The sequence below is a fragment of the Rhipicephalus microplus genome, unplaced genomic scaffold (assembly GCF_043290135.1).
Source record: "Rhipicephalus microplus isolate Deutch F79 unplaced genomic scaffold, USDA_Rmic scaffold_18, whole genome shotgun sequence".
Classification (NCBI taxonomy): Eukaryota; Metazoa; Arthropoda; class Arachnida; order Ixodida; family Ixodidae; genus Rhipicephalus; species Rhipicephalus microplus.
This window is the reverse complement of record NW_027464591.1, coordinates 2,360,059-2,375,176: the sequence shown is the minus strand read 5'-3', so window position 1 is coordinate 2,375,176 and position 15,118 is coordinate 2,360,059. Positions and strand designations below refer to the sequence as shown.

Sequence of the window (15,118 nt, the reverse complement as noted above, 5' to 3'; positions counted from 1 at the left end):
ATCTTTCCATTCAGTTTCGCAGTATGAATCTGTGCAGACTTATACGGTATCACGCAGTGAGTGTGACGTTCGATAAACACATTGCCCTGGTTGAAATTACTGACACCACTGGGAAATCTTCAACAGCCGACAGTTTGCTACTTGCACATTCATATATTTGGTCGTATACAGTCGAATTATGCCTTGCTATCTTTGTGTTTGTCTGAAAAAACTACGCGTTCTGAACTACTCATCACAGGAACGAAATCAGAGAAACGCAATAAAAACAATTCCTTAAATCACCTAAATACAATTACATTTAGAGGCGCCACCATTAGGACAGCCTGAGGCTGCCGAGGTAGCCTCCCGAAAATATCGCGTGGTTTGTCTTACGCCAGACGATAAACCAGGTGTATGTGAAAAACTGAAGGGTAAGTCTAATCAGTCAGCCGATCAAAATTTCCACAGCCGACTGTTTTATAAGCATGGCTGCGCAGAATTTTCGCTCCGATTCAAACAGCTAACACACACACGCACACACACACACACACACACACACACACACACACACACACACACACACACACACACACACACGCACGCACGCACGCACGCACGCACGCACACGCACACACAAACACAAACACACACACACGTATATATATATATATATATATATATATATATATATATATATATATATATATGTTGTGTGTGTGTGTGTGTGTGTGTATATGTTGTATATATATATTGTGAAGAAGAAAGAGCATCGTTGGCAAACAACATCGCCACCGCTTGGGTACTGGGTGCTGGGCTTCGCTCGCTCGGCTCGTGCTGATCATCGCCGGCATCTGCTTGACCGTTGCTCTTGCACGATCGTGTTTCTTCGTAGGACCACCGTCCCAACAGTCGTCAATAAACCCTTTTTCAATTGGTGGAGGGTGTTGACATTCCCCGTCGCCTGAACCTGGGTGCTGCCATTCGCCGTCGCCTGAACCTGGAGCTGCGCAACCGAACGCTACCTCCCATCATGGCTACCAACAACGCGCAACCTGGCTCTTCCACTTCATCCCCCAGAAACCCCGGCGTTCTTCGTTTGCGATAGCCCAAGGTCTTTAGCGGAGCTGATGAGACCGACGTGGAAGACTGGTTCGCTAACTACGAACTGGTGAGCGCAAACAACAAGTGGGATGACGCGGACAAATTGACTAACGTCATCTTTTACCTCACTGACGTGGCCGAAATGTTGTATAACAACCACAAAAACGACATTACGACGTGGTCCATCTTTAAAACCTTGTTTGCTGACGTTTTTGGCCGACCCGCAGTCCGCAAGTCCAGAGCCGAACAACGCTTGCGGACTAGCGCACAAAAGCCAACGGAATCTTTCACCAGCTACATCGAAGACATTATTGGTCTTTGCAACTGTGTGAACACCACCATGTCCAAGTCGGAGAAGATTCAACACATCCTCAAAGGGATAAATGACGGTGCATATCAGCTGCTCCTGGCCCGTAATCCTGCATCGTTGAGGAACTTGTCACTTTGTGTCAAAGTTTCGACGAGTTGAGCAAGCAACGCGCCCTGACTCGGCCATTTTCCTCACACGCCGACTCGCTCTCCACTCTCACTTCTGTTCCCGACCACTCACCAACCCTGCAAGAGATTAAAGACTTCGTGCGTGAAGAAGTAGCTCGGCAACTGTCGTTGATTCCCTTCACGCAGCAGCCGCCGTCCGCTCGTCTGCCCTCACCACTCGCGACGTTATGCCGAAGAGGTAGCTCAGGCTGTTCCCGTCGCTGCCCACCAGCAGCCTGTGGCCATGCCTGTTGCCCATGCGCCGGCTATGCAGCCCGTGGCCGCGCCTCTTACGTATGCCCAGGTGGTACGTAGCAGACCCCGCCAGTAGCATTTGCCACCCATGTCTTCAGCTGCTCCCCACTCCGCCCCTTTTTCGACACCTTGGGCCGCACCACGAGTCAGCAATTCCTGGCGCACTCCTGACAATCGACCGATCTGCTACGCCTGCGGTACTCCAGGACACGTGGCACGATATTGTCGCCGTCGCTTCCAACCACTCCACGACGCTTCTCGGCCGTTACCGTATGACCCACAGCCCATGCACATACCTGCTCCCTATCCCTCACCGCAGTATGGATACACTAACCTTCCTGAGTCTCGGTCACCCCAGCCTCAAACTCACTCTCCCCGCTCCCCGTCTCCTCGCAGGCGATCACTGACCCCAATGCGTCCTAGACCCGCTTCCTCCAACCGGGAAAACTGAACGCCGCAGTTCCAGAGGCAAGAACTGCGCCGTCGTCGAAATGCTCAAGTCCTCGCACTTCACCAGCTAACGTCGTCGCTATATCTGTCGATGGTGTTTCTACCTTTGCCCTCGTCGACACAGGTGCTGCCGTTTCTGTTATAGCCGCCCAGCTCTGCCGCTCTCTACGCAAAGGGACCACGCCGCTCTCTGGACTATCGCTTCGTACAGCTAGCGCACAAGTTCGAGCTCTCGGCACCTGTACGGCCCGCATATTCATCCAAGGCTCTATGTACGTTGTCGAGTTCATCGTCCTTTCGGTGTGCTCGCATGACGTTATCCTCGGGTGGGACTTTCTGTCAAATCATCATGCCATCATCGACTGCGCACGCGCTGAAGTTCAATTTTCGCACCTGTGTGACAAACCTTTGCACGAAACCCTTGAGCGGTCGCCAAAACTTGTGGTGCGTGAGGACACTGAAATTCCGCCAGCCTCTCTTGCCGTTGTCCCGGTTTGCTGCGATGACTATAATGATGCTACAGTAATGTTTACACCTTCCGACATTTTCATGAGCCGCAGAGCCGTTTCCTTGCCTTTCGCTACACTCGACGTCACTGCGGGCCGAAGCAATATTTTCGTCCACAACCCCCTTTCTGCACCGCTTACGCTACTTGCCGGCGAATGTCTCGGTCGAGTGGAGTACCTCGATTCTTTATTACTTAACATGCCAGACGAATCATGCAGTAGCGCCTCGACCGGACTTCATGCCCTTTCTCCACTGGAATGCTCATCGAGTGACACCTTCTCGAGTTCTATCGCCGACACCTTAAGTGCCCATGAACGCGCCGAGCTCCTTAATCTCCTCCAGCACTTCGCGAATTCATTCGACGTTTCTCAGCCACAATTGGGTCAGACTTCCGCAGTGCACCACTACATTGACACCGGTTCGCACCAGCCATTGCGTCAAAGACCGTACCGTGTCTCTGCTGCAGAACGTCACGTCATCAACGACCAGGTCGAAGAGATGCTACGCCGTCGCGTTATTCAACCATCGCACAGTCCTTGGGCATCTCCTGTCATTCTAGTTCGAAAGAAAGATGAATCGATTCGATTTTGCGTCGACTACCGGCGATTAAACAAGGTGACGCGGAAAGACGTCTATCCAATACCGCGCATAGACGACGCCCTTGACAGCCTCCAAGGAGCCGAATTCTTCTCCTCCTTAGACTTACGATCTGGATGCTGGCAGGTTCCTATGGCAGAAGCTGATCGCCAGAAAACTGCGTTCATTACACCAGATGGCCTGTACGAATTTAACGTAATGCCATTTGGTCTTTGTAATGCTCCTGCCACGTTTGAACGACTCATGGACAACACACTGCGTGGACTGAAGTGGTCTGTGTGTCTATGCTACCTCGACGACATTCTCGTTTTCTCTCCCGATTTTCCTACGCATCTGCTTCGGCTCCAACTGGTTCTGACGTGTTTAACCAACGCTGGGCTCCAACTGAACCTTAAAAAGTGCCGCTTCGCCGCGCGAGAGCTGTCCATCTTAGGGCACATCGTCTTCAAGCATGGTGTTCGACCCGACCCTGCAAAACTGCGAGCAGTCGCTGAGTTCCCGAAACCTTCTACACTGAAAGAATTACGCAGTTTTGTCGGACTATGCTCGTACTTCCGGCGCTTCGTGCGAAATTTTGCATCGATCACGTCACCACTGACCAACCTCCTACGCGGTGATGCAGACCTTTCATCCTGGTCTTCTGACTGCGACGCGTTTGCCACGCTCCGTAGTCTGCTAACATCTCCTCCAATTCTTCGGCATTTCGACCCGACAGCTGCAACGGAAGTTCACACAGACGCTAGTGGGGTTGGTCTAGGCGCCGTCCTCGCCCAACGCAAGCCGGGATACTCCGAATACGTCGTCGCTTATGCGAATCGCACACTCACTAAAGCCGAGGCCAATTACAGCGTCACTGAAAAAGAGTGCTTGGCGCTAGTGTGGGCGCTTCGCTAGTTCCGCCCTTATTTGTACGGTCGCCCATTCGACCTGGTAACGGACCATCATGCACTTTGTTGGCTCGCCACATTGAAAGACCCTTCTGGCCGCCTAGCTCGGTGGGCACTCCAAATCCAGGAGTACGACATTCGTGTCATCTATCGCAGCGGACGCAAGCATTCTGACGCCGACGCCCTGTCGCGTTCGCCTTTACCTCCCGATTCAGCCTGCGGAACCACTGGTACCAACTCCATCGCATCTCTCGACCTCGACTCCTTTACCAGTGAACAACACAAGGACCCGTGGATCGCTTCCCTTTTTAACTGTCTTTCTGGATCGTCAACCACTGCGGTACCACAATCTCTCCGACGTCAAGCTGCTCATTTCGCCATTCGTGATCGGCTGCTACACCGACGCAACTACGCCCCCGAAGGTCGTAAGTGGCTCTTGGTTGTCCCGCGCAGCTTGCGATCACAAATCTGCGCCTCCTTTCACGACGATCCCCAATGTGGTCATGCCGGAGTTTTCAAAACTTACGAACGCATTCGCCATCGCTTCTACTGGCGCGGAATGTATAATTTCGTTCGAAAATTCGTCATGGGCTGTCCTAACTGTCAACGCCGCAGATCACCGCCTTTCCACTCGTCCGGTGCGCTTTAACCGCTTCCGTGCCCGGCGAAACCTTTCGATCGGATCGGAATTGATCTCTATTGCCCTCTACTGACAACATCAGATGAAAATCGGTGGATCATAGTCGCTGTGGACCATTTAACACGCTACGCTGAGACCGCCGCCCTTCCAAGTGCCACTGCGCGGGACGTAGCATCCTTCATCCTTCATCGCTTCATACTACGACATGGTGCACCTCGAGAACTACTAAGCGACCGAGGTCGAGCCTTCCTATCAGAAGTCGTCACGTCTCTGCTTTCTGAATGCCATGTTGTTCATCGCAAGACCACGGCATACCACCCGCAGACTAACGGGCTCACGGAAAGATTTAACCGCACCCTTGGCGATATGCTCACCATGTATGTGACATCCGATCATACTAACTGGGATCGCATTCTTCCATTCATCACGTTCGCATATAACACCGCGGCACAGTCTACCACTGGATTTTCACCTTTCTTTCTTCTTTATGGACGCGAACCATCCCACACCATCGATACTCTCCTTCCATACCGTCCTGACGCATCCGAATGCCCATCTGTGTCCGAAGCTGCCCGAAATGCGGAAGAGTGCCGTGAACTCGCACGCACCTTTACGTCACAAGAACAACAGCGCCAGAAAGAAAACAACGCCGACTCTTCACAAAGCCCCAGCTATTCCCCGGGATCACTTGTATGGCTGGCTGTTCCTTACCTAACCCCCGGCATTTCCTCAAAACTCCTTCCAAAGTACGAGGGCCCATACCGCGTTTTGGAGCAAACCTCGCCGGTGAATTTTCTCATCGAGCCACTTTCTCCATCTGACGACATGCGCCGGCGTGGACGTGACATCGTCCACGTCGCCCGCCTTAAGCCATATCATAGCTCTCTGCCTCCAGACTCTTAGGTCGCCAGGATGGCTCTTTGTCGGCGGGGGCAAATTGTGAAGAAGAAAGAGCATCGTTGGCAAACAACATCGCCACCGCTCGGGTACTGGGTGCTGGGCTTCGCTCGCTCGGCTCGTGCTGATCATCGCCGGCATCTGCTTGACCGTTGCTCTTGCACGATCGTGTTTCTTCGTAGGACCACCGTCCCAACAGTCGCCAATAAACCCTTTTTTAATATATATATATATATATATATATATATATATATATATATATGTATATATGTTGTGTGTGTGTGTGTGTGTGTGTGTGTTTAAGGCACCGCGCGTGTTCTGTTGATAGGGGTGTGAATGAGGTAGAGCGCCGAGTTTTCGGAATTACAACTGCTGTCCACCGTAGTCCATAGAAAAGGTGGCTTTGAAAAGTTGGGTAAGATGAGCCATGTTCTGCTTGGAAACGTCATATATTCTCGGATGTAGTCTGCACGTGTGGTCGACATTTTTTAATTTTACTGAGATGAGGGCGTTAACTAAGAAACGGTGTTACTCTTGGACAATGGCGATCAAGTGCCGCCAGCTTATCTGATATACAATGCATGCAACTTTAAGTCTGAGCTTTCGGCCCAGTGCGCTCTCTAGAAAATGTATCACGCATCCCGCTGGCATCCGTAACTTGTTCGTTTCACTGTTGTGGTTAGCTCTTGAAACAGGTGTTAACTGTGGAAGATCCCAGGTCAACAAGTCTTTACTAGAGTCCGTCGGTTATATAAATAACAGTTCATTATTTTTTATGCACATGACGTGATTGTAACTTCCCTTTTTGGCTACTGATACAAATGAACATGTTTAACTGCTTGAATTCGTCATGCATAGTTGAACAAACTGAAGAAGTATTTGTGTTTGGTAATGTTATCTGGCATTTCATCAAATTACAAAACTGCCTCGCATGCTTACATATGCATGTGTATTCCTCATCTGCATACAGTTGTTTTAAATGCAACATATTTTGCTTGGTGAAACAGTTTCAACATCAGTGTTAAGTTGTTTAGATTATCAGAGAAAGGTTATGCTAGCGCGTCTCCAGCAGTAGCGTGCGTGCTGATGATGGCGTCACGTGGAAAGGGTCTACACTTACGGCTTCGACGTCAAAAGATCTCTTAAGGCTCCAACTTGCAAGATATTTTTTACGACGTACGTGGCGTCTTCACTTATGTAGTCTTCCACTCCTTTCATCATGGACAGGAACTGCGAAAGAAAAAGTAAGCGTATAATTTAAGCGGTATTGTCTAAAACAACGAATAACTTACTGCTAGAATACACTTGTCGGCTCGTTCTGCGAATCTTATGAAGCATCCGGGAGATGTGACGGGTGTTACAACAGTGCAATCAGCGTCGCCTATTACTATCAACCCGAAGTTTGGCGCATGCGCAGTATGTTTGGAGACAATATTATAAAACACTCACGTAAACCATGTCATATGAGTGCACCTTCGTAGATGGCGTTCACGTATCATGTGATGTGGCCCATAGTAAAGAATTGGCGAAACCTTAAGCTTTGCCTTTAAAAGTTGAATGCGACAGTGATATCCTGTCCTTTGTGCAGAGCTACGTTCTGGTGTAGGTAGGCGTCAGTGGCGACACTATTTGACACGTGTTCCTGTGTTACCGATTGCAGCACACGATTCACGGCCATAGAATACACTCCACAGCAGCATCCCCTCCATAACATCCACTCCAGCAGCATCCCCTTCATGACAGCCGAGGGCCTATGTAACGATTATTCCTGTTTTCCTAGTCATACGAGCAATCTGTGTCTGGCGTGCGCAAGTGCTGTTTCAAACACGGTTCTTTCGCACCTGCATCCTGTAGCATGGGTGCGATGAGCAATCTCGGTAAAAAGAATATTGGTTCATCTGTTGATATCGAAGGCAGTGCCGTCTAACAAGGCATCTCACCAAGTTAGAAAATTTCAAGAAAAATCTCCATTGCATACTACCACACATCGTTTGCACTGAGTTGTGTTGAGTATAGGGTTGTGAAAATTATGGCTAATATTGAATAACACCAAGTAATGCTGACTAAAGATGCCAGATGATTACTCATACAGGACTGTTGTAGGTTATCCGCTGTTGTAGCATCCAGCACTGTCTTCGTACAACCACGGCGCAATGATTGAGTTATATTACCAGTTTCTGGATTCTGAGTTTCCCTCGCAATACTTACATAGACACCACTGTATGTATGTGACCACGTACACTGCGGAACGCGAAGCATTTTAAAGCCTGGTGATGGTTCTAAGTGGTCAGCCTGACGTGGATTTGAATAGCAGTCCTACATTCTACAAGAAGCCCTAGGCAGGCCACAGTCCGTGACATGGTGACAGCTCCGTGAGTGTGGCTGAAAGTACTTATCAGAACTTTTCCTTTAGTCTAGCTGGTGACTCCTTATACCATAGGTCCTTTGAACAATTTGCTAAACTTAGGAAAACGCGCTCACGTTCAACACAACCCACACACAGAGTTGTGTGGGGTGTTTTTCTTGAGTGGATGCCCGTGTGAAGGTGAGCCTGTTTTTTGGGACATTTCCTGATTGCGTTAAGAACCGACAACATGAAATGTCCTTGTAGTTGGTACCGCAAACAACAATGAGCTTATCCCTCATTACTTTTAAATATTACATGATCTGCCTTTGGGGTACGTGATGTGGAGCATCGCAGTTGTTCAGCATGAGCAGTTCGTTTTCAGGGGTGAATCTCCTAAAGGCATAGGTTTGTCCACCGTAGTTGTCTGTCATAGCCACCCTTAGTACGTGAAGTGTTCATTAGATGACGTTCACATCGCTAGTAGTCGAATTGATCCCTAAATGGCGCGGAGGCGCGTGCTGCGTTTTAGATGTTTTGATAAACAGACAGGCAGGCATGCATGCAGGCAGGCGAAGAAAGCTTTTCGATTATCATTCACTTCGTGGATATGCGGTTCGACTGGGCAAAAATCACGAAGGATTCACGAGTTCCGTATGTATCTCTGGAGCTTCGCCCACTCATCTTCATTCACTCCGTGGATATGCTGTATTTTTTCAATCAAGAAATTTGCTAGCAGATGCTGCCTGTATCGGCATTGCGAGGTGCAGCATTGAGGAATGCTTAGAAGAGAGGGGAGAGTGAGCGCATAGAGTTTCCTAAGTATACACTAGACGGGACTCTGGCGCTAGTGTCTATGGGAGCTGCAACGCACGGCGCTTCAGCGAGCATGGGAATAATGGGTAGTACATGGGTTCGTCTGATATTCGTACTTCTGGCTCCGTGTGTGTTCGTGTGGCTTAGAGCTGTTTTTTTTCACGAAACCAAGATCAGCAAATGTTCAGCCGTTGGGCTTTACAACCTTATTCTTCTAGGCTTATTTTTTCCAATTGAGTCACGAAGTTTAAAAGCGTTTGTTGTTTCTCTCGAAACGAAACCGAAACACAGCAATAATCGAAGCCACAAGTACAATGCACCACCAGAAAGTACGAAGACTAGGCAAATGTGCGTACTACCCATCATTCCCATGATCGCTGAACGATCGCTGCGGCAGAGTTCCCTCTGGTTAATTTTAGGAAGCTCTAGCAGTGAGCATAGGTTGGCAGACACTCCCTGCGTCAGCATTACGAGGCAGGATAGGAAGAGCGTAGGAGAGAAGAGGGAAGCGAGGGGACGCACATGCGCAATGGGGGAGCAAGTGCTAGCGGGTGGTGCAGAAAGTAATGGGCAGCTGTTGGAGAGAGGGAAGGAGGAGAGTCACGCATGCGTAGTGTTAGTGTGGACGCCGGACCCACGAGCAAGAGATGCTCCACCTCTAGAATAATTATAGCCATGTCTTTTGTCATAAACAGCCGGTTTATATGAGCGAGGACTGCTGAAAATCTTCGGATAGTGTATGCGGCAGACAGCGTGCCGTGTGTATCCTTGTCCTTATCACGTTACGCATTCTGTGATAATTCTTGACATTGCCTAAGTAATGAGGTCACATTTTCATATGGTAAAAATATAGAGTTGTCGGGAGACAAGTATGAAATGGTGGCCATGCTCAGTCGTTTAGATATTTAGCATACTAGCCAATTTCCAGATATATGCATTCACAAAACGTCCAACGATTCCAGCTATGCACTATAGTGGCATTTCGACGAGATGACTGGCTTGTTCAGTTCATGATTTTTTCACGAAATGCAACTCCGTGCTCATGTATCTCATAATCGTTCAAAGATGACGCGGTGGCTAGAGAAGAAAGATAAAGAATAGCTTGCATTCCAGTGATGCTATAGTGTTGCGACTACAGTTAGATAAATTGAAACGAGCAGATGACTTTTGTATTGTCATAATACTTTGTACAGGTGCAGCGTTATGTGCATGCTTCTCAAGCAAGGCGTGTTGAAGGTGTGCGTAACCGTAGGTGGTACAATCGGAGAGATTTAGCGACTGCGGGGGGAGAGAAAAGTACCTATCAAGATATCGCTGTGTTGTTTTCAAAGCCATTATATCTATAGACATGAAGGTAGTGATAAGAAGTTGGAGTTGGGCAGGAGATTCAGTTTTAGTCGGATGGGAAAATGGAAGTCACGCGTATAGACGTGCATGTGTTTGCACACAGTAACATTTAGTTCGACGCCCTACGAGAGGCACCATTTTGTCACGTTATGTAGATCACTTCGAAAGAATGTCAAGTCGGAATCGCAATTAATTGTGGCAATTACGCAGTTGCCTGCAAAGAAACACGTACTGAGCTATAGAAACAGAAGTTTCGGATTATCGCGAATGGTGAAGGCTTTCCTTACCGGTATGAACATACGGATGTAAGCATGCGAGGCGACCAAGTGCAAGTTCATTTGCTGGCTAACATGCTGGTCGAGCCGTGACATCTGTAAGAGGAAAAGAAAGGCAAACAAATGCAGAAGACAGTCTTTACATGTGGAGACAGCTCAGCTAGTGGCCACGCTCAGCTTTCTTCTGCCCGAATTTTGTATAATTGGCGGCAAAAAGGAAACGTGGGTTTAGATAAGCTGGTACGTAAAATACGATGGCGTAAATACATAAAGATGAAAGAGGACACATACGTACGGTTGTCGTTGTCTCCTTGTGTTTCTTTACCCTTACGCACTCGTATTATAAGTTATAATGAATCACTAACTCGCCCAGTCTACCAAATTGATAATATATAAAAAGCCAGAGTGTTCTAGGTGGAGCAAGGAAATGAATTATGTGACAGTCGAAGCCGTGTTCGCATGAATGCGGCACAAATGGCACTTTCACTAGCGCATAACAGTGAAGCAATGGTCATGCCAGGCGACAACGTTTACATGTACGGCACATTATATTTCATCTGAAACGAGCTGCAACATGTGTCTGGGGAGTGTGTTTCTCTGGTGAGTGGTGGTGGTGGTGGTAGTGGTTAGAAGAGGAGAGAGGCACCTAATTTCTGCAGCCCGGTCGGGAGCACGGTGCAGTGTCATGGTGAGTGCAGCAGCACACGCACCGGCAGCCCGTCTCACTAATCTTCTCTCCCATTCTCTCTCACTGTGGTGTGCCAGGTTTTAAATTTAATTGCGAAAGTCGAACTACCCATTTCGATCTACCATTTAGTGGTCGCATTCATGTGAATCTTAGTGCTAGCGTGCTGTCATGCCATACATCCCCGTAATGTGTCACTTCTCACAAGCATAACTTTAGCTTTCAGAGATGAGCCCATGTCTCAACCTTAGGTAACCGTTATTCAGTATTACAACCGAACTTTATTGACAAGGTATGCGTCGTGATCAGCTTTAGAGGATCGGGAAGCAGCGTCAACATACGATGCCAAATTTCTTCACGGATACTGAGCTTCGACGATAAAATGCCTCACCTCACCAAGCAACCAAGGCCTTTTCCACTGTCTTTGTGGCTAAGGGTTGTGATTGATAATTACGACAAGTTGTTGATTGATAATTAGAATGATATGCAGTACAAACAATGAGGACATGAAGGGGTGACACACATTGTTTATATTCATTCAAAATCCTGGACTTATGCTCTGCGCGTAGACCATGGAGTTGCCTCGATCCCCTGGTGACAGACCCCGTTCCGAGTACATTTCATTTTGAGAGGCCGTTCTTCCAGTCACCAGCTCGGATGACCAACTCTAGCTGGTGGACCGTACGCATACGGGCCGTACACGGAGATGTCGACTGAGGGGCTCCCAGATAGCTCGCAGAAAACCATTTAACGTTTCATCCGTCTATCCTAGGAGTTCCGCCGAGTTCTCTCCTCATGCTAACTTTCTGCTTCCTCCTCCCCCATCTCTTTCTCGTTTTAGGCGCACACTGGGAAACGGGTAGCGGCGTTTTTCTATCGATGTATCGAGAACAGAGCCAGTGACCGCGCTAGGCTGGCCACTGTTTGCACATTTGAGCGTCCTTGGTCTGAAGGAAATCGGCACATCAGACGCACAATATCACGCACACATGCTATACGACGTGGACATAGGGCACCGATAATATCAAAGACCTCTATTTAGCGCCGGCACGATGAACGCACGCACATGTGTTTGTGGGGGTAATCATTACCTGCCAACCACATTACATGCATATTGCTACGCGCTCATTCTGCCGGCGAGAAAAAGGCAGACGAAGACGTAGTTCAAACGCAAGTTCCTTTGTTTTGACTGCACTGTGCCGACCACTCTCGAGAGATGGTCCGCGTAAAGCCGCCTTGTGAACGTCGCCTTTGTTCACAACGCGACAATATAATGTTATAAAACCGGGAATATTCCATAAGACAGCACGGTTGTCAAGAAAGCCCGGAAGTGTTAGTGATGGAAGCTCTCATTCGATAACCGTTTGTATTATTGCGGATAAAAGGAGTTCAAATTTAAAGAAGAGAACCTCGCAGCGTAAACTGTTGTTGTATCGTTCGTTGGAGGTGACGCGCTTATAACCAAGGGGCACGCCGCCTGAAGCGCGGGCCGAAAGATAAGTGACACAGCTGATACCCAGGCGGAAACTCTCTTTACTATTTACAGGACAATATATACAATGGTAGTGCGCTATCTGGGGACCGTTGAACCGGTTCCGAAACTGGTAGCGAAATCACAATATCACATATCCCCCCCCTTGAATATAACAGCATACCAGGGTAACACGTAACAGAGTGCATAATGAAGGACGAAAATGCACAGCGGGCACACCATACACACAAAAGCAAGGCACGCTGACAAATGCACCACCCCACCATCACCTACCCCGAGAAAGGACGTCCGTAGTCACTGTCACCTTTGAGTCTAAGGCTCTGATGCCTGCACCAGTGCCGTTTCTACAAAGGCGTCTGATCTGTTTCCGCCCACAGCAGTCAGGTGGAGCGAGAGAATCGACCCATGAACTCTTCATCCAGTGTGTTGTAACGTGCCTCGGACGTGACACACGGACAGTCAAGAGGCCCGGCGCTCGAAGCGCCGGCCGAGGAGGAGGTCAAGCGACACAGCAGAGAGGCGGGCGGCAACTACGTGCGCAAGCAGCTCTACATATAAAATTGTACAACGTCCTCCGAAACCAGAACCGTAATTGAAACCCCAACCCCACGTCTCCCCGCCTCCTTGAAATGAAAAGCGTGCTAGTTCCTAACACGCAATTAATGCAAACTAAGAACGAAAACTTGTAGTATACACAAAAAGTAAAGAAATGCACAGCAATGACACCAAAAGGAAGAGTAATGTACACTTGGACGAGTTCACCACCACATCATCCCCTGCCTAGAAAGAGGATGTCCACACAGTCACTGATCCACTGAAGAGGATCAGTGACTGTGTGGACTTCAGTCTACGGTGTCCACGCCTGTACTGATGCCATTTCTGTGCAATCTGGCAGAACTGTGGCAGCCCACAATGTGCTGAAAGGGTAGAAGAACAAACGCCAGGTGAATTCTATGCCTTTGCGAGAGGAGGCTTTTTCTCCTGGCCTCAGTGGTGGACTTGAAGCACGCAGACAGGCACAGTCGACGGTAGCGCGGCATGTGAATGTGCCTCCGAGGCTTGAAGATCAATGGCAGCCTCAATCGCATCAGGAGTATGCCCAACGGTAGGTATCATGGTCGTAGCCAGAACAGCAGGAGAACGTGCCGTCGGAACATGAGTAGGCGCAGCATCGGCCATCGCAACAGACCCCACCTGAGCAGGCACCATCAGAGCAGCAGCAGTCGCATTCTGTCCCGTAATGTTTGGCGTGACTCTTGAAGAAGCAGGCATGTCGATGCGTGACACAACAGGAGCACGGGCAGTTGGAACGTGAACGGATGGAACGTGGGACATGCCCAGTCGAAGCAGGTACCGTCACAGTACGAGAAATTGCAATGTATCCCGATCTGTCAGTATATAAATTCCTTGTGGATCGGCAGGTGGTTCAGTAAGGTCCTCTCCTTCCGCATTGCACACAGGGGCGGGTCCTTGCAGGCTAAGCGGCAGTGTTGGCCTAGTGCTGCTGTGAACGGCAGTGGAAGCACGCTCCCACGCGAGTCGATGGCGACGCTGGAGAAACAGAGTCGGACGCGCCGGTAGGCGAGAATACACTCGCAGTCAACGCACATCGTCTAGAAAAAGAGTCACCGAGCAGCCAGTGCCAAAAGCAGCCGGGGAAGGAGGAACGTTCCGAAGGGCGAAAGGAAGGTCACCTAGGTGTGTGCGTGACGGGAAGAAACATTGTCGCTTGAAAGGGCAGCTAGTTATTGTAATGCGTGGTCGACAGGCTCCTCATCCTTGGCAAGATCAAGTGCCTTCTGTACCACAATGTGGAACATATAAATTGGGATGATACTGCCTTATGTCACTTTCGCATACAATACGGCAGAGCAATAGACGACACGAACGATACCACTCCGTCTTTTCCATGACTCTGAAGTCACAACTATCCTTGATGTTACTGCATAAAAACGATGGCGCCGAAAGAAGTGCCGACTGCATAAATTAGCTTGCTAGAAGCTCTACAACTTGTGCACAAACGCATTCGTCTCCTGCAAGACCACGACACGATTGGCGCTATAACCTGCGTGCCCAATCAGTTTCCTTTGAGCCGGGAAAGAGCGTGTGGGTCTGGACCAGTTTGCCGTCGTCGTCTCTAACAGAAGCTCTCACGGCGGTACATCGGGCGTGCGAGAAAAGCGCTTTTTCTCAATCTTCAATCGTCTGAGGGACGGCTTCCAGCTCTCCCATAGTAGAGTACATAGTACTCTAAATCGTTAACCACTTTTTCTAAACACATCGGGCCGTAAAGTCCGCCGAAGGCTCAGTGATGTTCAGCTATGAGGTTATTCCCGACAGTCTACATCGTTCAAGGCGTCAGCCATGCA

The 15,118-nt window shown here is 49.1% G+C and overlaps 1 protein-coding gene across 1 annotated transcript in view; it reads right to left on the bottom strand.

Moving 5' to 3' along the window:
• Window positions 1–15,118, bottom strand: part of LOC142785084 (uncharacterized) — a 62,124-nt gene that overhangs the window by 3,737 nt on the left and 43,269 nt on the right. The window contains exons 16-17 of the mRNA XM_075883491.1: window positions 10,585–10,668; window positions 6,911–7,020 (exon numbers count right to left, since the gene is read on the bottom strand). Of these exons, the coding sequence (XP_075739606.1) occupies window positions 6,911–7,020; window positions 10,585–10,668 (194 nt within the window). The remainder of the gene's footprint in view (window positions 1–6,910; window positions 7,021–10,584; window positions 10,669–15,118) is intronic.